This window comes from Phlebotomus argentipes, unplaced genomic scaffold, assembly GCF_947086385.1.
Source record: "Phlebotomus argentipes unplaced genomic scaffold, Phlebotomus argentipes genome assembly contig_15, whole genome shotgun sequence".
NCBI lineage: Eukaryota > Metazoa > Arthropoda > Insecta > Diptera > Psychodidae > Phlebotomus > Phlebotomus argentipes.
The window spans coordinates 2556759-2575961 of NW_026776181.1; the positions used below are offsets into that span (position 1 = coordinate 2556759).

Sequence of the window (19203 nt, forward strand, 5' to 3'; positions counted from 1 at the left end):
TGAAGGGCGAAGAAGTGTCAAGTTGGATTATTTTTATTTTCCGTGTGATGTTTATTTTGCATTTTCCTCGTGAAAAACGTGAAAAACCATGGAAGTGCTGACGGAGCAGCTGGTGAGTAGTTCTCTGCATATCCTCCGGCTGCTGTGCTGAATGTGTCGTTTGCAGGGAGTGCCCAAACGCCAAATATGTGAGACCAAAGTGGCGAATCGCTTTGAGATTCTCGCCAGCAACACCTGGATCAAGTTCCTGGCCAAATACTGCAAGCTCATCCCCTTCCCCACCTACCAGAACCCAATTGAGGACTGGGCGGACTTCGGTGCGGACCCGCACTGGTCACGGCTCTACGTGAGCGTCCTGAAGAAGTACACGCACAAGGTGATTCCGCTGCCGCGCGTTCGCCATGAGCCCATCGACGGCGAGATGCCCTTGTCCTACTCCCAGATCCTGCACTACGTCAGCCAGAGCAACCACAAGAACCTGTGGCGGGCGGCGTACAAGCGCCACGTGGAGTCGCAGGGCGAGAGACGGGACGCCGCCGAGAGCATCCGTCGGAGCGACAAGTCCGTGAATCTCGTGCCGTACGACGTGGTGCTGCGCGAGGCGGTGACCCGCACGTACGGCTGCCCGGTGGTGCACGCAAAGCTGGACAGAGTGTCCGACGCGGAGGCGCTGGCGGCGTGCAGCGAAAGCCAGGAGAACGCCGACGCGAATCTCTACCCTGTGTTAGCGACCATCGAGAGCAACAGCCACTTTTTCGTCATTCACGACCTGGCGCTGAGCAACACCCTCCAGGACTGCATCACATACAGCCCGGCCATCCTGGAGAGGTCGCACAACAAGCCGCTCTTCCTCATCTACCAGCTGTGCAACATCATGAAGGCGATGCACCGGAAGGGACTTTTGCTGGGCGACATCACGCTCGGTGACATTTACCTCACGGAGAACCTCTGGCTGCAGGTGATGCCGCGCATCGAGGCTAACATTCTGCAGCTGGAGAGCGACACGGAGGAGGTGTATGACCTCCTGCCCGCGAACTCCTCGCCCGGCAAGAAGAGGAGCGTCTTCGCGCCGCCTCCGGAACTGGGAGCGCCCTCGTACTCGCTGCGCGACTGCTGCGAGATGTGGTGCAGCGGCCAGCTATCCAACTTCGACTACCTCACAATCCTCAACAACTTCGCCGGACGCCGCATCGGCGTACCCGGACACCACCATATCATGCCCTGGGTCAGCGACTTCGTCTTCCGCAACGGCAACAACTGGCGCGATCTTTCCAAGTCGAAATACCGTCTGAACAAGGGAGATGCTCAGCTAGATCTTACGTTCCAGCCGCTGAATGGCGCCGAGATTCCCCACCACGTGTCCGACGTGCTGTCTGACATCACGTTCTACGTGTACATGGCCAGGCGAACGCCGCGCAGCGTCCTGTGTCGCCACGTGCGCACGGTGTGGGTGCCGGCCGAATATCCGGCGTCCATCCAACGCCTGCAGGAGTGGACACCGGACGAATGCATCCCGGAGTTCTTCACGGACGCCAGCGTCTTCAAGAGCATCCACGAGGATCTGCCGGATTTGGAGGTGCCCGCCTGGGCAAGCTGCCCTGAGGACTTCGTCACGAAGCACCGCGAGGCGCTGGAAAGCACTTATGTGTCCGAGAGGCTGCACAACTGGATAGACTTGACCTTTGGCCACAAACTGAGTGGCGCGGCGGCCGTGAAGGCTAAGAATGTTTGCCTCTCAATGGTGGACGATCACCAGAACCTCTGCCAGCGAGGCGTTGTGCAGCTCTTCACGCACGCCCACCCACCTAAAGTGATCCCCAATGTGTGGCTGTCTAAGAACCAGCCAAGAATCCACAGCCAAATAGCCGAGACGTCCAAGAGAAGGCTCACGAGGAGCTCTGAGGATCTCACAACGCAGCCTGGAGAGCCGCACAGAGAGAATACGCCTTCGCGGCAAGTAACTACGACGCGAGTGATCCCCGAGGACATGTCCATCAGCATCGAGAGATCCATGAGTTGCTATCAGAACGTGCAGAAGACAATCATCTTGCCCAAGGACTACAATCCCGTGTCGCAGCTGATAGCCGTGGAGGCTGTTGACGTTTTTCTGCGCAAAACTTTCCTCAGCGACGGCGAGAATTCGCCAAAAGTGGAGATTCCATCTCGATCCAGCGCTTCCTACATAGCAGGCGAGACAGATTCCGGCTCCTTCACCAACAGAATCTTCTCGGAGACTTACGAGGCGAGTCTGAAGCACAACAAGCGTCTGCTCAATCTGAAGCACAAGAACCAGATCGTCCAGAAGTCCACGAGGAACTACAAGCAGATCATCGCTGAGCACCGACTGCGCGAGCTGCAAATCCTGGGCTGTCTCATCGTGGAGATTTGCCTTCCGCACAAGATGCGCCCGCTGAACTCGGCGGCGTGCGGCGGGACGTTCGAGCAGCGCCTGGCCACATGTCGCAGCATCGTGAAGGCGGAGAAGTCGAGCTTGCCTGCCTGCGTCCAGTATCCCGTCCAGCTCTTCCTCCAGCTCACGGCTGACGAGGCAATCATCACGGAGAAGGGCCTGCCCATCCCGTCGGCTCACCAGATCCTGCAACCGTTGCTCGCGAATGCTCTCTTTCCCTTCCCGCCGTCCTATATTGGCGTCTTCGCCACCGTCGAGACGCTGCAGCGCTTCCGCGGCGCCGCCAGGCTCCTGGAAATGAACACCTTCTTCGAGTGTGATGGCAAGGACTGCGCCAAGTACGAGACAGTGGATCGGACGCGCATGGCCTTCCGCCGGAGGATGGCGGAGTGCAGAGTGAAGGTAAGAGAAGCGGTTAAAAGCCTTAAAACATACTCAGTTTTAGTCAGAATTGAATTCTGACTTGCATTGGCTCACTTGTTATCAATTTGTATAAACGCACGAATATTAATCATTTGCTTTTGTTCCTCAAAAAAGGCGTGCGTGAGTCTAATCGATTCTATCCTGGAGCCTATCGGCAACGAGCAGTTCTCCGCAGTGGAGTTACTTCTGCCGCACATAGTGGAGCTCATGTCGCACGAGGACACCGCAATTCTGGCCGCATGGTATCTCTTCGATCCGCTGGCAGCTGTTCTAGGTCCAGAGGAGACACGTAAGCACCTGCTGCTGCCGCTGCTGCGTCTCTATGACTCCGACGGCGGCGCCCCAATAAACTTCGACATGGCGCGCTCGGGAACAAACGCGTCGTTCAGGAGCAAAAAGTCTGTCAAACTGTACCACCACAGCTTCCTCTTGCGACTCATCGTGCGATTTGGCTTGCGGGTCTTTCTTGGCAACTTCATAGCGCCTCTCATTGAGGCTGTGGGCGGCTACAAGGAGCCGGAGAATGCACCGGCGCTGCACTGCCACGATGCCAGGCATCGCGTGAAGGCGAACAGAGGCCCGAAGCTGAGCGATGAGCCCAACTCTCCGGACTCTGGGGCGGAAGACAGGGCAGCGCTGAAGGATAGCTCATCGTCGGATCAGGACGGACTGTTCTTCTTCGAGCACGAGGAGGCGTCGAAGATGGACGGTGAGGAGGACGCTGAGAAGAACATCATGCACCTGATGGATCAGCTGGAGTTCAAGTCGGACGGCAGCGTGTCAGAGTTGCAGTTAAATCACGCACAGGCGGAGGAAGTGACAGAGGATTCCGTGGTGGAGAATGATGATCCCAAGTCGCCCACAATTCCCATTCCGCACTCTGTCAGGCGGAGTGATCAGGTGTTCTCGATCGGCTGCGAGGTTGGCAGCCGCAAGAGCGTGGACTCCAATGAGATTGCCGCGGAGAAGCCGCACGAGCGCGCGCGGAAGTCTAGCAGGATCTCAGAGATGAGCGCTGAGAGTCTCATTTGGCTGTCGCATCGTCTCGGGCCGGTGCTCACGGCGCGCTATCTCACGCGGAATCTGCTGAAGATGCTGACGCTGTGCTATGTGGGCCAGGAGAATCTCTTGCCGGACGACTCCAGGCCGCACGCGGACATCAACAGCTTCTCCATCGCCTGTGGAAGAGTGGCTGGAGACTACAGCGCTGCCAAGATCCTCGAGTGTCTCACGGCCATTGCTGCTCTCTTCGGCGAGCAGCTAATCCTGCTGCAATATCTCCCGCACGTGAGTGAATTGATCATTCTCTGCAAGAAACGCATCACGCCGAGTCTCGAGGGAGCGCTTATCAGCTCGCTTCAGCTCGTCAAGTACCTGGTGCCCTGTCTCAGCGACTCCACCATCATGGATCAGTTGCACGTGAGTTCGTCTTCTTGAATTTCAGTCCATTTTTCTCTCAGAGCAAGTTTAAAGCTACTGTTTCGTTTGTTTTTTTCCAGGACATGATTCTCCAGTCGATTGTTCATCCCATCATCAAGATCTGTTCCAGCCGATGCCCGATGCCGAACGGATTCCTCGCCAGGAATGTGATTGCACGGAAGTTGCTAGACACGCTCTACGTGCTGTCCATCAGGATTGGCCGCGAGATGACGCGCGAGCATCTATGCGTTCCGGCGCTGCAGCGCTTCTTCCTCATCTTCGACAAAGCGTATGGCGTGGTGGAGAATTTGTCTGTGAGCGACACGAAGGCGGGCAGTGAGTGCAGTCCTGTGCAGGACGACCTGTATGAGGAGGTGAAGAGGGACGGCGGCATCCAGGAGTGGACGCTGCAAGGCTCTCCGCTGCAGTTCTCCATTGCCAAAATCAACACGTCGTTGGATGGAGTGTCGCCGCCGCTGGACGCCGCCGCGGCGGAGATCAAGAGTCAGTCAATTAGAGAGAAGGTGTTGGAGGAGATCCGGGACGTGTTCACGCCGAATCTCGCGCACATGGCTTACGTGCCATTCCTCAACTTCCTCGGCGAGACTGTAATGCAGCAAACGGTGAAGAATCTCGCGCTGATCCTCAATCTCTGTCACGAATTTGAGCAGCCGGAAGCTGCGCCGTCCGCGGACAGACAGCAGCACAGCGATTCGCTGAGGCTTCCCGTGCCGGGAACGTCGAAGGCCGACGAGGGCGAGGGCAGTAGCTTCGGCACGGCTGTGGTGGGCAACAGAATCGAGGTGAGGAGCGCCAGGGCGCCGGAGATGGGTGTGATGGAGGTGCTGAATATGGTGACGTACAAGATGGACCACGTGAGCACGACCAGGCATCTCAGGGGAAACTGGCTGGCGTACTGGGAGCACGAGATTGGGCGCTCCGACAAGGACAACCATCTGAACCTGAAGCAGATCAAGCTGCAGAGCTACGCCGGCCACGCGAACTCCGTGCGCAGCATCCTGGCGCTGGACAACGAGAACAGCTTCATGTCAGCGTCCAAGGACAAGACGGTGAAGCTGTGGAGTCTGCGCAGCGAGGGCGACGGCTCCAAGGTGTCCACGTGTCAGTACACGTACACCAACCACCGGAAGTCCGTGCACTCGCTGGCCTTCCTCGACTCGCTGCGCCTCGCGGTGTCGTGCGACTCGTGCGTGCATCTGTGGGATCCCTTCGTGGGCAGCTTGATGGGTCAGCTGGACGCCACAAGGCACAGCCCAGTCTCTGTGGTGCGCACATTCCCTGCGCCCAGTCCGCTCGTGCTCGCTGGAACCGCGGACGCGTCCGTAAAGATCATCGACGCGCGCGATTTGTCTTACGTGATCGACTGGAAGGTGAGTTTACATCCCAAAATGGAAAGAAGATTGGACAGAAAAAGAGAGATTGAAACAGTGTTTCTAGTTTTAAGAAAATGTCGGCTAATGACTCTCGATTACCTTTCAGCTGACGCAAAGTGCTACAGGATCTGTTCGCTGCATGGCAGTGTCGCCTTCCGGAACGTGGGTCGCCGTGGGATTGAGTTCTGGCCAGCTGACAGTGCTAGACAGCCGAACGGGCATGATCCTGGCCACCTGGCGTCCGCACGACGGCGAACTGCTGCAGTTGGCGGCGCCGAATGATCACCAAGTGATCAGCTCCAGCCTGGATCACAGTATTTCCGTGTGGAGCGCCCACGACGGCAGTCTCCAGTTCCATCTAAAGTAAGTGACTCCTGGGCCGAATCCCCATCGTCAGCCTCTCTAATCCGCGTCGATTGCTTTGCAGGAATCCTGCCGAGCCCACTCATTGCCTCTTCTACAACAGTCCCGAGCTCATCTCCGGCACGCCGGCCAACAAGATCTGCGTGTACTCCGGCATCCAGCCCGAGACGTCCTTCCTCGTCACGAAGCTGCGTTCGGACACGCTGAAGGGCGTGCTGACGAGCCTCGTGGCACTGCCGCTGAACCGCATGCTGCTCGTGGGCAGCGACAGCGGCAACATCACGCTCATCTGCTGAGCTGTCCAGCGACCAGAGGCGCATTTAGCTGTATGGAAAGTATGTGATTTATTTTTGTTGTCCTTTTAGATACTCAGTTAATCCACCCACAAGTAAACGTTCCAAATGATTCCTTTTATTCACTCTCTCGTTTATTTATATGCTGTGAAGTTATTATCTTGCAAATATACACCAGTTTAGTGATGAGAAGCAATCGTTTTACTTGCCAAGGGGAAGATATTAGGCCGAGTGCTCGATTGTCAACGCTTGCAGCTTTCAGCGGATTTCGTGGCTCTTTTGCAGGTCTTTTCAGAACAAGAGGTTCACATCTGTTAGAAAACAGCTCTTCAAGAAGATTTCCCAACGAAGAAATGAGTCAAAATTTCACAAGATTTCCTAAATTTGCAACTCCATGTAAGAGAAACTATAATTGAGGTCAATATAAGTGAATTTATGCGTTAAAAAGACATTTTTTCATATGAAATATGAGAAACTTGGCACAATTTCATATAAATTTCCAAAATTTCGTCGTCTAATTTGAAGAATTTGTCACAATAAAAATTTACAAATTTTTAAGTCATCAGAACTGAAAATGCAATTTTCAAAATTTAACGAAAATTTTGATGCGATGAAAAAGGTACACCGAAATATAATCGTGTGCCAAATTTCAAGTCAATCGAGTAGCAAGAAGTGGTCGAATTAAGTCTTGCACAAGTTTCTGTAAAAACGTCGGAACGAGATAAATTCGATGATGAAATCGATTTTGATTCCGGAAAATCATCAAATTGCCTTCCCGCCACGAATTGAGGAGATTGTGGTGCGAAAGCCGGCGCGGAAATCGCGCTGTTGGCCCCTCGCGAGGCGGCTTAGAACATTTGGCGTGAGAATTCCGGGGAATGTCTGTCGTATGCGAGGCGCAGAGTTGGAGAAACTGCCGGCGAGCGAGGCGGGAAAAGAGCGCGAGCGCGCGGGGAATGAACTCTCGGCTCTGTCTCTGTCTGGCCCGTGGGCCAGGCCCGAATCTGCGCGTGTGTGTTGGTGGGCGCGCGCTGGTGTGCGCAGCGCCAGTGTTGTGACGGGCGCGAGCGGCGGCTGAAATTCTGTCCGCTTGGTAACAAGAGGATAGTCGAGGACAATGTTGCAAAGCAGCGGCCACGACTCGCGGGTCACCCAGAGCGGAGCACCGGTTGGGGCGGGTCAGTGATGGGTGCGAGCGAGAGGCCCGAGGAGAGTCCGGGCTGCGGCATTATATTTAACCGAACGAGCACTTTCTAACCAGTCACGCCACCAGGCCGCCAGAAGCGCCAGCGCGCCGCCGCGCGCACGCAGTCGGACGAGATTCTCGGCGCTGCGGATCGAATTGATGCGACTGGCAATCGAGTGGCGAGCAGGCGGCCAGAAGAGGCGCCGGCGCGCCGAGCTATTGACGTATCGGGGCCGCATTGATTACCAGGCTCGCGGCCAGTGCGGCCTTCTGGGCTCCTCTTCCGGCGACACGCCGGCGCTCGAGTCACTTCCCCAGACTTCCCCGGAACTCGCTTCTCGGCGACTTCCTGCGCTCTCTGGCGTCCCGGGCGCCCGAGCGAAATCACACAAAATAAGGTGCAGCTCGACGAGCAAGAAAAGTTGCTCACGAGCGATTCTGAGCATTTCACGTTTAAAATCGCAACGCCTCTGCGACTGGCGCCCGAAAATCTGGGATTCGAGCATTTCTTTTTGACTTCACGAGAATCCGAAGTTGCTTTAGACACATTTCAAAAAGAACCTTGAAATTCCAGAAAAGAAGACATAAAAAATAATTAACAATATTTAAAATAAATAAAAAGTGAAAAATGAAAGTAAATTTGGTTTTTAATGTATTTTTCATCACCTTTTTCGAAAAAGTCTTGGAAAAAGTGAAAAATTCGTCTTAATTCGAACTTTAACAAAATATATCATTAAATTTTGTAAGTAAAAATCGAAAAATTAGCCGAAATATTGATGTTTGAAAAAAATTTTTTATTAAAGAACCCCTTTTTTACTGCGTGAGAAATTTTGAGCATTTTCGAAAATTGAACTCGCGAGATCACAAAAAAGCTGCGCATTCCCGGCGTGCATGAGAAAGACGAGAATTCTTCACTGGACACATTAAGTTTATATTTCTATTCATAATTTTCCACTTGCTGCCAGATTTCCAGGTCTAACTTCTCCTCGCGGCAGGAACTGGGAAATTGGGTGAAGGGGTTAAATTCCTGAGCATGCAAATAGCACAAAACGATTCCAGAAGCAACTCAGCGCAGCTGGAAGAGCAGAAGAGCCGAGAAGGACTTCCCGACATTCCCGAGCACGTCTTTTTGCTCCCTCTTTCTGCCGCTTCACTCCTCCGAGAGGGAGTTCTTTTTCACAACCTCGAGTCGTCGTCAGGACAACAGCAGAGTCCTTCGGGCTGCCTCCCAAGAGCAGCAGGCGACGTTTTCCTGCCGCTTCTTGCATCCGCATGCTATTCGGTTAAATATTCGACATTTTGCCGGCGCGCGTCAGAAAAAAGAGCACAAAATCCCGACGAAGGGAAGTCGAAAGGGTTGAAGGTGAAGGAAAAAAATTGCAGATAGAGTAATGTAGCCGAGTCACAGGGCAGCAGATGTCCCCGGGGGCGCTCCTGGGCCAGGTCGCACGCCGTCTCCGGATGGCGAAGGTCGCGCGCGTGCGGCTTTGGGCGCCTGTTCCGCGTGGCATAGCAGTTGAAACGAGTTTGGAATTCTTCGAATTTCTTTTCTCTCTCTCCAGAGTCCGACGCATTCCGAGCGCGCCTCCGCCCCCAGAGGGAGCCTCGGATTCCGCTGGCCGGAAGAGCTCGGCGAGAAAACGCTCTCGTGGTGGGATTTTGCATGGGACAACTTACGGACGCCTTTGGACTCGCGCACCAGGGCCGCAGAGGCCACCGTGACGTCACGCGCGGCCGTTCGGCATAGGAAAGTGTGCGAGCGGCGCAGCGGCCGCTTCTGCTGGCCTGGTGGCGCGTGATGAGGGGGAAAACAAGTGACAACTAGTGAAGCCGGCCTCGCCACTCGATCCGGAATGAGACGGCATCTCCGCCATGACGCGGCCTCCACGCAGCCATCTCGCTCTGGGTCACGTGGGCGGGGGCCCTCCATGGGGGGACTCGCCAGGCATTTCCCCGAAATTCCCGCGCGGCGCCCCCGCAGACGCCTCCCGGACGCGCCGTCCCGGAGCGTCTTTGCACGCGTCAATCTTTCAGGGGAAACATTTCGAAAGTTTCCCCGAAATCAGCGGCTTGGCGGGAGTCCCCCGGACGCCAGCTCAACATGGTCAGAAGCGCGCTGGTGCGTGGCCGCCTCTCACTCGAGTTTCAGCAGTTTTTCCCGCGCTACCAGGCGCTCATACTTGCGGAATGCCGCCCAAGTTCAAGTGCACGTGTAGAGAAGAGAGAGAAATTCATTCAACAGCGATGCGTTCATTCATTCCCGTCTGACAGTCATTATTGGCTGAAATACGACAGTCACTCCCGGTGATATTGAGCTTAAACTCTCCTAGTCAAAGGGTGGGAGATAAGGTGGCTCAAATCCGAGCCACACTTCCGAATTTGCCTGAAAAATCCGACGATTGAAAAATACAAGCAAGATTTAATAAATTCCTGAGGCTTTATTGAGGAGTTACTTTGTTGGACTGCGCGTGATGTAGCCCAGCCGAGTGCTCTCGTCCAGCAATGCTGGCAGAGATCTCATGGTTTCCATGGCGTTCGGGATGATGAACTGCGGCGGCAGGACAAAGCCGTAAGTTCCCTGGTCGCGGAACTCGAACGTCCAGGAGATCTTCACGCCAGCCGTGCCGTAAGTGTAGTCAATGGCGGTCCCGGAATGCTCATCTGCAAGAGATTTAGCCAGTGAAGTGAGTGATCAGGAGGGATTTTCGCAGTCTCATCTACTCACAGAGGTTGTAGGAGCTCTTGACTTCGTACTCAGTGCCCTCGAGGGTTCTGATAGCGTCTGCCATGGCATTTCCAATGGTGACCTGCAAGGGAAACGCTTAATTCCCTCTTGTATGGGAAGAGTGCTGGGAAAAACTCACATGGTTGGTCGTGTCTGGAGTGTCCTCGGCGACATAGCTCCAGGGATAGAGCAGCACCTGTCCATAGGAGTGGAAGGACAGGAACACCTGGATCTTTTCCCGGTTGTCATTGACGAAATTACCCACGGATCGCACTTCGGGCTCGGAAAAGCGCTCAGGTCCAGCGTAGGTCAGGGAGCAGATGTCATCGCTGGCTCCAGGAGGTCCGGCTGAAAGAGAGCCAAGGTAAACTATGCGGAAGAGGCTTTTATGCTTTGCTACTCACGTTGCCATTCGTATGCCCAATTCCTGTTGGGATCAACGCCATGGCTGGAAGGGGAAGGAAAATATCAACGTAACATTCCGGGAAGCAGAGATTTTACCCACCAGATCACTCCCTGACGCGATCGCGTCTTCCTCCAGAGTCTGTTGTGCGTCTTGGAGAAAACGAAGCCATCGGGATTCACCATTGGGAAGATATACCAATCATAGCTCTCGGCAATGCGCCTCACGTCCGCGTCCTGGCTGGTGAGGAGCTCATTGATAACGTACGTAGCGGTGGCCGAAGTGATCCACTCGCGAGCATGAGTGTTGGCCTCAATGAAGACTCCCGGATTATTTTGCCCGTAAGAAATCAGAACTCCCCTCATTGGACGTCCTTCAGTGCTGCGTCCGATCTCGATGTTGGACACGACGCCAGGATTCTCGGCGATCTTGTCGTCCAGGAACTCGAAGATGGTCTCCAGAGAGTGATAATCTGACCACTCCATATCACTGGCGCGCGGGGCGATTGCAGGACGCTCGTTATCGATAAGTCTGGGCAGATAAGATTAAGGTGAATTGGGAAATAATTTCAAGGGTGCTGCAAATAGACACGAACTTCTGGACATCCTCGATCTTCACTGACGCCTCAAGGTTATTCTCCTCTAGAAACAGTTTGAAGTCCTCCATCTGCCCGGGAGCCACCATGATGTCTGCTTTCTGGCCGACATTCTTAGCACTTGCCCAGAAGTCGAATGACGGAGTGACTTCGAATTCCAACTTCCTCAGCGCCTTCAGCTGATCTTCACTCTGTGGCGTGACGGAGAACACACGGTAGTCACTGAACTTCACTTGCTCCTGACCCAGAACTCCGGCCAAGCAGATCAACAGAATCGGCCACAGCTTCATTGTCGCTAAATCCACAGCTAATCCCCAGTGAACTGATCACTCATCCACTTGAATTGGCTCTTATATTACCGCCGCGGGAGAGCTCTAGCCCCGCTGATATGATCATCCGCTACCTTGTCAGGTAATTGAGTGGCCTGATAGTGTTATTTATGCTCTTTATTTACACCGTGTACTGTACAGTGATACCTCGTGTTGTGACATCGATTCTAGTCGAAGTAGCCCAGCTCCCTGGTCTTCTGCACGAAGCCGATGAGGCCTTGCACCGTCTCGATTGCGTTCGGGATGATCTGACTGGCCGGGAGGATGAAGCCATACGATCCTCTGTCGCGGAACTCGAAAGTGTACGCCACTCTGATGTTGTTGGACGCCTCACCGTAGAAGTGATCGTGGCTAGTTCCAGAGGCAACGTCTGGAGAAAAAGAAATCAAATATCAAGAGCTGCAGGATAACAGATAGCAATTGTGATGTGAGTCCCAGCTCTACTTACAGAGTGTCGTGGAAGTGGGTCCAATGGTGTACTGAGTGCCATAAACGGCCTGAATCCTGGTTCTGGAGGCTTCCATGATCGCCATGAGATCAGCATGGTTTGGTGCCTGAGTCGTTGTGTGTCCCCAAGGGCTTTTGAACAAAGCACAGTTGATTAGATGATCTTTACGCATTCTGAGCTAACTAACCTGAGAATGTACTGGCCATAGCTGTGGAAGGAGACGTAGACGCGAATGTTCTCAATGACAGAGTTCACGTAGTCCGTGACAGTTCTGGTCTCGGACTCGGAGAAGGCATTGGGACCAGCGTAGGTCTCACTGCAGGGATTGGTGCTGGCGCCTCCCTCTGCACAAGAAAATTGTCTCATCAATCATAGCGTAAAAGCACACTCCTGTCGCAGCACTTACGCATCCAGTTGTAGGCGTAGTTCCTGTTGGGATCGGTTCCCACACACGTAGATCCAGCATTGGGACGTCTGGTCTTGCGCCACATGCGATTCTCATCCTTGGTGTACTCTACGCCGTCAGGATTCGTCACTGGGATGATGTACCAGTCCACATTCTCAGCAATGTCCCGGATCTCGGGATCGTTGGAGCGGAGCAGCTCGTTGATCACGTACGTGGCCGTGGCGGAGGAGATCCACTCGCGCGCATGGATGTGTCCCTCGATCACCATGCCCTTGTTGCCAGCCTTGTAGGAGATCTTGAGGCCACGAATATCGCGTCCCTCATGGGACCGACCGGCCACGAATCCCGTCACTTGCTGCGGGAACTCCTCAATGATGTGGTCCAGCCAGGCGTAGATCTCGTGCACGCGGTAGTAAGCGGTCCAGCCGAAGGCGCGCGGACGCACCAGAGGATTCTCCTGATCGATCAGCTGCTGCACATTATTGATCTTCAGCTCCATCGGGATGCCATTGGCGGTGGAGAACTCTTCGATGTCGGGCCGCTTGTGCGGCGGCACCATGATGTCCACTTCCTGGCCCACGGCAGACGGATAATCCCAGAACAGGTATCCACGGTCCTGATCTTCCAGCTCCTGCATCCGCATCAGCTGCTCATCACTGGTCACTGTGAGCTTGTACACTCGGTAGTTGTCGAAGCGCGCCTTCTCGGCGACACTTAAGGCCAGCAGGCCCACAAACACGATCGCGATTTTCATCTCGTCCCGGACAAATGATCGCTCTCCGGAGAGTGCGGCGTGCATTTATAGCCTCCCGCCAGAACAGGCGTGGAACGAGTCAATCGCACCTCTTCTATCACACCAATAAATCAGCGGCCACAGAGAACTGATAAGGCCAATCATGATGGATCTCTGAGCTTTGGGCTCCTGATTGAATAACAAATTGTATTTCGATGCTGGGGAATTCTGAATAAAAACATGCGAAATGTGGTTATCACGCGGAATTGTGACTTGCACTACTAATCCCTCTCCAAATATTGACGTTGGAAGAGAAGAGGTGCACGAATGAATGAACTGTAGAACCGTAAACCAGGAGATTATTTAGGATCTTTAACAACAAAACAGTTGCAGAATAAGAAGGAATATCATTTATTCTTATTATTTAATCCTTTCGAACTATAAATACAAGATTTTCTGACATTTTAGAGTGAGTATTACTTGTTTTCGCACGAGTGTAATTAAATCACAGGCTAATCTTTATGTTCACAGTATTGTTTACCTGAAGCAAAGGCCTTCGTTTCTACCACTGATGTCGCCTCTGATAAAGATACTCCTGCCGTTGTAGCCAATCATATCGCCTGAACTCCATAAGAAGTTGCTCAGGACGAAGACTGTGTCACCGATCGTGATTATAGAGAGTCTGTTTTTGCTGAAACTTAGTGGCATCCTGTCTATATCGTCCTCACTGACAATAATTCTGTGCTTTCCGCATTCGTTCTCTCGTGGAAAAATCAAAATTTCCTGCGGACCATATTGAACTTTGATGGCCAATTGATCGCCAGGAAGCCGATAAGCATAGACGAGTGTTTTGGAGTTAATTTGCGCCAGTTGAACCCAAGGTTTGAGGGACATGTTTATCCCGGTGTAAGTCTTGTTTCCCAAATCTTGCGGAAGAATGCGACAGACTGGGAAAGGCAAGAAGTACTTAGCCAAGTGTTGAACACTTTGGATGGCAGAATTCTCGAGGAGGAGCCATTTTGATGATCCTTTCACAGTGTAGCTGTTTTCTGGCGCGTACAGAGTCATTTCAAAGTCCTCATCAGAATCCATCGGACGATAAATGCCGATCTGAATCTCTCCTACGGATCTCACTTCATCATCTGTGGCTTCGTGAAAACCGCCGGAATTCGCGAATACCCACATTCCCAGGCTTCTGAAGAAGTTCTCAAACCCTGACGGCAGATTCTTGTAGTGCAGCCAAACCATAATGTCTCTCAGCATCGTGGCAGCTGTTGCGCAAGTGTAACAATTTTCTGCCTCTTCTGCCAACATTTCCGTCTGCGCACGACATTGAGCGTAAGTCAGGTGCTTCTGGTGGTGAAACTCAATTTGCTCCCCAGTGAACTTGGAGGAAGACTCAATGAGAATGTTGCTTTGATCGGTGACGCACTTTGCGATCTTTTCAGGGTAGCTTCCGAACAGGATCTGAAGTCTCCATTCTGGCATTTCTCGCCAGAAAGTCTCGAATTTCAGACAAATAGAGGACGTTGGACCTTCTGCTGGCATTCTCGCCACAACATCTTCAATTTTTACGTGGAGATACTTAACTCTCACATTATCCTTATTGTCCAGGAACTCGTAAAACACTCCCTGCGATTGGATCTTAATTTGAATCTTGGAAGTGTCAAAGATGTCACTGGGTCTCATGTGAGCCAACAAATCCACACCATAATCGCCGGGCAGGAAGAAGTTCCACTGAATAAAGCTCATTAGCGAGACGATGATATCTCCAAGAGGCGCACTGAACATTCCCGAGAAGGGTTTCCTGTACAGCATCTCGGAGAGCGACTGTGCAAGAATTTTCCCACTTGGAGAAGGCTTGTAGGAAAACATCCTGATCCCATAATTAATTCCCAAGTCTTGCCAATCTCCTTCAGTGAGATATCCATCAGAATTAAAGGACTCAAGTCTTCCACTCACTTCAACAACGTCTTCCGTAGTGTTTGACGATTCTCTGAGACGATTGAGATAAACTTGAGTTTGTTTCTGAATCCGCAGACTCAAGAGTGGAGTCAAAGCGTTGCTTCTGGAAGCAGCAATAGTTCTGGGAAAGATATGAGAATCAGGATAATACATTGTTGTATTAAGCAAGGCATTGAGAGCATTTCATATTTACATGATCTTGGGTTGGTGAATTCTGTGGAAATTGAATGCAAACTGCTTCGTAAAGTGAAGATGTGACATCTGGCGAGATCCCTGGAAGGCCATTAGATTGGGATTCAGCACTTCCATCCCACGAGAAGCTTGCAGTGTTGCGTTGACACTGAAGATCACTCCTGGTTTTGCTCCATGCTCAGAGAGTTCAGATACAATGGCGAATTTGGTGGTGAAGAACAGTTGAGCCTGTGCGAAAAGGCGGAAATGGCGCCCAGCATCCATTGGCAGGAAGTAATCTGTGTTGTCAAGAGCCAGAAAACCCTCATTGGACCATTCATTAGGCAAAAGTTGTGCATTTGGGTACAAATACATCATGAGGTTCTGCAGAGCGTACTGGAAGTCACACTCTGACGATTTGGAGAAGATTGTCCACGCAGCTTTGGCCACACTTATTTCGTACTTGAACGCTTGTTGCGCGAAGAAGTCTTCTTGAAAGTTATTGAATCGACTGATGAACTCTACATTATCAAGTCGTAAGAGAAGTGAATATTTCCTCTGATACGACTGGTGAAGGTCCATCTGAACCTGCTTCAGTCCTCCTGAGACGTCATCAAAGATTATATGTCCGCTGACGGCGAAGTCTTCCATAGCACTATTTTGCGTTTTGAAGTAAAATCCTCGTGATCGCGCTTCGGGTTCGAGTCTCCTCAGTAACTTCTTGTAACTTGAGGGTGTGTTTCCCTCTTCTATCATAGCCATGACCTTCGAGGCGAAGAAGTTGTACAGCTCATGATTGGGATCATCGTGCAACCTCCTCGCCAATGCCTCAAATTGCACCTCTCTGTTTATTTTGCGCAGCAACACTCGTACAGCAACTGCCCTCACTTCAGTTGACAACTCCTGATCGACAGCAAGATTCAGGAGATCCGTGAATTGAGAGTTATCCATGTATCCAATGGACTGCATTAAAGCGTACAAGGCATGAATCTTGAGACCTTCATCCTCCCTTAAGACAGTTTTCCACAGCAAAGGGATGAATTCTATGGACCTTAAGCACGCAATCGCTTCCAGAACTGTTCTCTTCTCGTCGTAATTTCGCGCATTTGAGAGTTTGTCAGTGTAAAATTGAAGAGAACTTTTAACGTGTTCATTACTCTCATGATAAGTCACCATCAAAGCTCGAGCGTACGCGAGAAGCGCCACATGAGGAGCATCTTTGGCCATTGTGAGATCCTTGAGGACGTTCAGAGCTTCAACTGACATGGAAAATGAGCGAATGCTTCCTGCCAGATTCATCAGCATCTTATCTCGATCAAATTCTGTTGTTGGATCTTTGATCAACTTCACGCAGAATATCGCAGCTTCGGAAGTTCCCACCAAAGGCAGGACCTCGACAAAGTTCCTCAACAACCACGGATTGTCGGAATCTTTCGCCTTCAGCGTCATTTTGTGAATTGCAGAGAAATCGTCCTCAGTGAAGGTCTTCATGAAGTCCACAATTTCAATCATTTCCCAACTTACCGGACTTAGTAGGAAATGTTTGATGTTAGGAGGTGTGTAAGGATCCTTAATAATAGACAATCCCTTCAGCATTCGCTCCACTTCGGAGAGCATCTTCTCTCTCTTTATCTTCTGCACGTTCTCAGGATTTGACAAGAAGTCATTGAACTGAAAGTTATCATCAGATTTCCGTCTCGAAATGGCAAATTTGAAGTCATGTAGATTTTTCCAATCAAAGAGATTCTCTTTTATCACTTCTGCAGGAACTGTTGCTTCTTCATTCAGCCGGAAGTCGTAGGAAGTATGCAAGAAGTGCTTCAAATCTTCCGGCTGCTTGGGTGTGAAAAAAATGTGCTGCTCCGTTTGGAGTCTCTTCATCGAATACGTGCAAGTTCTCTTCACGAAGTCATACTTGCGATAGTTACTCATTTTGAGCTCCTCCAAATCATAATGATCGCGATTGCTCCAAGAAGCACTTGCAAAATCCATGTTATTGAAGTCCATTGGATCTGAGTTTTGCTCTACTGAAAAACCATCTCTTTGCGGCTTGACAAAGTACATCTTCTCTCGTCCGTAAACGTCTTCTTCTTTACTCGCATAGTGAAAGGGTTTCTTCTTATCTCCGTGTTCATGAAGTTTGGTCGTGTTGAAGAAAAGCACACTGGCTAAAACTTTTATAATATCATCATCGCTTGAACCCTTCCTTAAGACTATCTTCCCATCGGATTTCAAGAGGAATTCGAAGGTGTTTAAGAGCTTAATGCATTCCGTATTCTCGCCATTTTGCGCCGTTCCATTTAACTGCTCGATTCGAATGTAAACTGTTAAGTTATCAACTGAAAATAAGAAAAAAAATGGTATAAAATCAGTTGAATGATAGTAACGCCTTGAATTATTTATTGAATCAAATTTAATTAATATACATAGATAAGAACACTCCATTTAGCTAGTCAATGAAGGTCGTAATTTTATGTGTAATAACAACAAATCAAATATTCAAAACATTGTTGTTTATTTTCATTTCAATCACGTGACAAAATCTCAGATGATTACAGCAACAGAACATTTTATTTTGCAGATCTAATCATACAGGAAACGCAGGAAACATTGTTGCAATTGTAATACACACTTCTCAATTATTCTCAATTTACTTAATTCGTACTTAACCTTGAAAGTGAACTTGACGACATTTTGCAAGAAAAGCACAAAATAGCGCCTTGGAACTTAGCGTGCACTTTAATTTCTACTCAAAGTGATAGAATAAATTCGACTCAGTGAATCTTACAAGGCTTCGCGATCATCTGCATGGCGAGGCGGACATTGTTCTCGAAGCCCGACTTCGCGATGCCGCTCTTCACTGTGAAATCCACATCGAACACTGATCCTGCGCCCCGGCCGCTGCCCAGGATGTGAGCGAAAGGCTCTGCAGGATCACAAGAATTCACAATCACGAAGATAGCAAACAAACACTGAACGAAGATCCACTTAGTCATTTTCACTGGCGAATCCCAGACGCAACTGAAAAGATTCACAAGGCGTCTGGACAATTTATAGCAATTTGGTGTCATGAGATTATCTGTCGACTGAAGAGGTGAAGATCGCGCAAAAATATTATGCAAATGCGATCACGGCCATTTGATATGATTTATTTGATAACATACTTTGTAGGATAAACAGCTGACTTTGCATAGTTTCATTTAACTGAACAGCGTTCTGAGCGACATTTTCACAGAATTGTTGTATTCTGCGGCTGATAAAGATGCAACAGTTAAATTAGGAGCAGCAATTGTGGAAATCTTGCTGGGACAATTTAACGCATGAAGATGAAACGATGCTTTGACTGATATTAGAAGCTTTAATTAATTGTTTTACTTAATTAATCAAGTGAATTTTTACTTACGTATTTAAATTATGCATGCATTAAGAATGGAAATGCGATTAAAGATTATTTCTTAGTAGTCCAATCTTATTCCTTAATCAGTCACCTTTTAAACCAGAAGATTTTTGGCTCAAAGTAAAATCATAGTCTTTGGATTTCTCATAATTTCATGCAATATTTCACAGGAAACTCATTCAAAAATTTAGGGTCTTCTTTCTGCAATTTATCAGGAAAATTTTTAATTTTTTTTATAATAATAGGTAGATCATAAATTTGAAGGGAACTCGAATTGAAGTGAATAAGACTTAGAATTTGGTTAAAAAATTAATAATCAAAGGATTCCAGTCTCAATTGCATTTTTTACATCTCATTAAGAAAGTAAATCACATCCGAATTGGTCAATATTCTGCCAAGCAGTACTGCAAGAGATCCACGATCGTGCTCAACTGAATTGTCTTTGAGTAAATATCGTCCAGTTTCTCTCGTCATGGTGACACTCGCGATTCGCAGCGAATCATATTCAGCGAATGTTATCGAGACTCGTGCAAATAAATACGG

The 19203-nt window shown here is 50.3% G+C and overlaps 4 protein-coding genes across 4 annotated transcripts; 1 reads left to right on the forward strand and 3 right to left on the reverse strand.

The window, feature by feature from the left end:
* The first annotated feature begins 4 nt into the window (after positions 1–4).
* LOC132262766 (WD repeat-containing protein 81) lies at positions 5–6692 on the forward strand. The gene is made up of 6 exons (XM_059762174.1): positions 5–112; positions 167–2812; positions 2948–4252; positions 4333–5643; positions 5753–6009; positions 6074–6692. Exons 1-6 carry the CDS (start codon positions 89–91, stop codon positions 6303–6305), a joined length of 5775 nt encoding a protein of 1924 aa, XP_059618157.1. The 5' UTR covers positions 5–88; the 3' UTR covers positions 6306–6692.
* A 3231-nt stretch (positions 6693–9923) lies between these two features.
* Positions 9924–11501, reverse strand: LOC132263525 (zinc carboxypeptidase-like). Its single transcript, XM_059763318.1, has 6 exons — positions 11212–11501; positions 10719–11147; positions 10618–10661; positions 10353–10561; positions 10214–10295; positions 9924–10149 (listed from the first exon to the last, which is right to left on the reverse strand). Exons 1-6 carry the CDS (start codon positions 11499–11501, stop codon positions 9938–9940), a joined length of 1266 nt encoding a protein of 421 aa, XP_059619301.1. The 3' UTR covers positions 9924–9937.
* A 148-nt stretch (positions 11502–11649) lies between these two features.
* LOC132263526 (zinc carboxypeptidase-like) lies at positions 11650–13193 on the reverse strand. Its single transcript, XM_059763319.1, has 4 exons — positions 12395–13193; positions 12176–12332; positions 11989–12119; positions 11650–11910 (listed from the first exon to the last, which is right to left on the reverse strand). Exons 1-4 carry the CDS (start codon positions 13191–13193, stop codon positions 11708–11710), a joined length of 1290 nt encoding a protein of 429 aa, XP_059619302.1. The 3' UTR covers positions 11650–11707.
* Positions 13194–13514: 321 nt separating this feature from the next.
* On the reverse strand, positions 13515–18365 carry LOC132262608 (uncharacterized). The gene is made up of 3 exons (XM_059761920.1): positions 18052–18365; positions 15286–17602; positions 13515–15213 (listed from the first exon to the last, which is right to left on the reverse strand). Exons 1-3 carry the CDS (start codon positions 18332–18334, stop codon positions 13665–13667), a joined length of 4149 nt encoding a protein of 1382 aa, XP_059617903.1. The 5' UTR covers positions 18335–18365; the 3' UTR covers positions 13515–13664.
* Between the last annotated feature and the right edge of the window lie 838 nt (positions 18366–19203).

Bases quoted from the DNA above. Each gene is read 5' to 3' on its own strand.
- LOC132263526 (XM_059763319.1), bottom strand. From the start codon at position 13,193: ATGCACGCCGCACTCTCCGGAGAGCGATCATTTGTCCGGGACGAGATG. The intron at 12,333-12,394 runs GTAAGTGCTGCG...TTTCTTGTGCAG, and splicing joins CTACGCCTACAACTGGATGC to AGGGAGGCGCCAGCACCAAT. The intron at 12,120-12,175 runs GTTAGTTAGCTC...TTTGTTCAAAAG, and splicing joins TATGGCCAGTACATTCTCAG to CCCTTGGGGACACACAACGA.
- LOC132262608 (XM_059761920.1), bottom strand. From the start codon at position 18,334: ATGACACCAAATTGCTATAAATTGTCCAGACGCCTTGTGAATCTTTTC. The intron at 17,603-18,051 runs GTAAGATTCACT...TCTTATTTTCAG, and splicing joins GCAGATGATCGCGAAGCCTT to TTGATAACTTAACAGTTTAC. The intron at 15,214-15,285 runs GTAAATATGAAA...TATCTTTCCCAG, and splicing joins ATTCACCAACCCAAGATCAT to AACTATTGCTGCTTCCAGAA.
- LOC132263525 (XM_059763318.1), bottom strand. From the start codon at position 11,501: ATGAAGCTGTGGCCGATTCTGTTGATCTGCTTGGCCGGAGTTCTGGGT. The intron at 10,296-10,352 runs GTGAGTTTTTCC...TTTCCCTTGCAG, and splicing joins CTCCAGACACGACCAACCAT to GTCACCATTGGAAATGCCAT. The intron at 10,150-10,213 runs GTGAGTAGATGA...AATCTCTTGCAG, and splicing joins CAAGAGCTCCTACAACCTCT to ATGAGCATTCCGGGACCGCC.
- LOC132262766 (XM_059762174.1), top strand. From the start codon at position 89: ATGGAAGTGCTGACGGAGCAGCTG. The intron at 113-166 runs GTGAGTAGTTCT...TGTCGTTTGCAG, and splicing joins AAGTGCTGACGGAGCAGCTG to GGAGTGCCCAAACGCCAAAT. The intron at 4,253-4,332 runs GTGAGTTCGTCT...GTTTTTTTCCAG, and splicing joins CCATCATGGATCAGTTGCAC to GACATGATTCTCCAGTCGAT.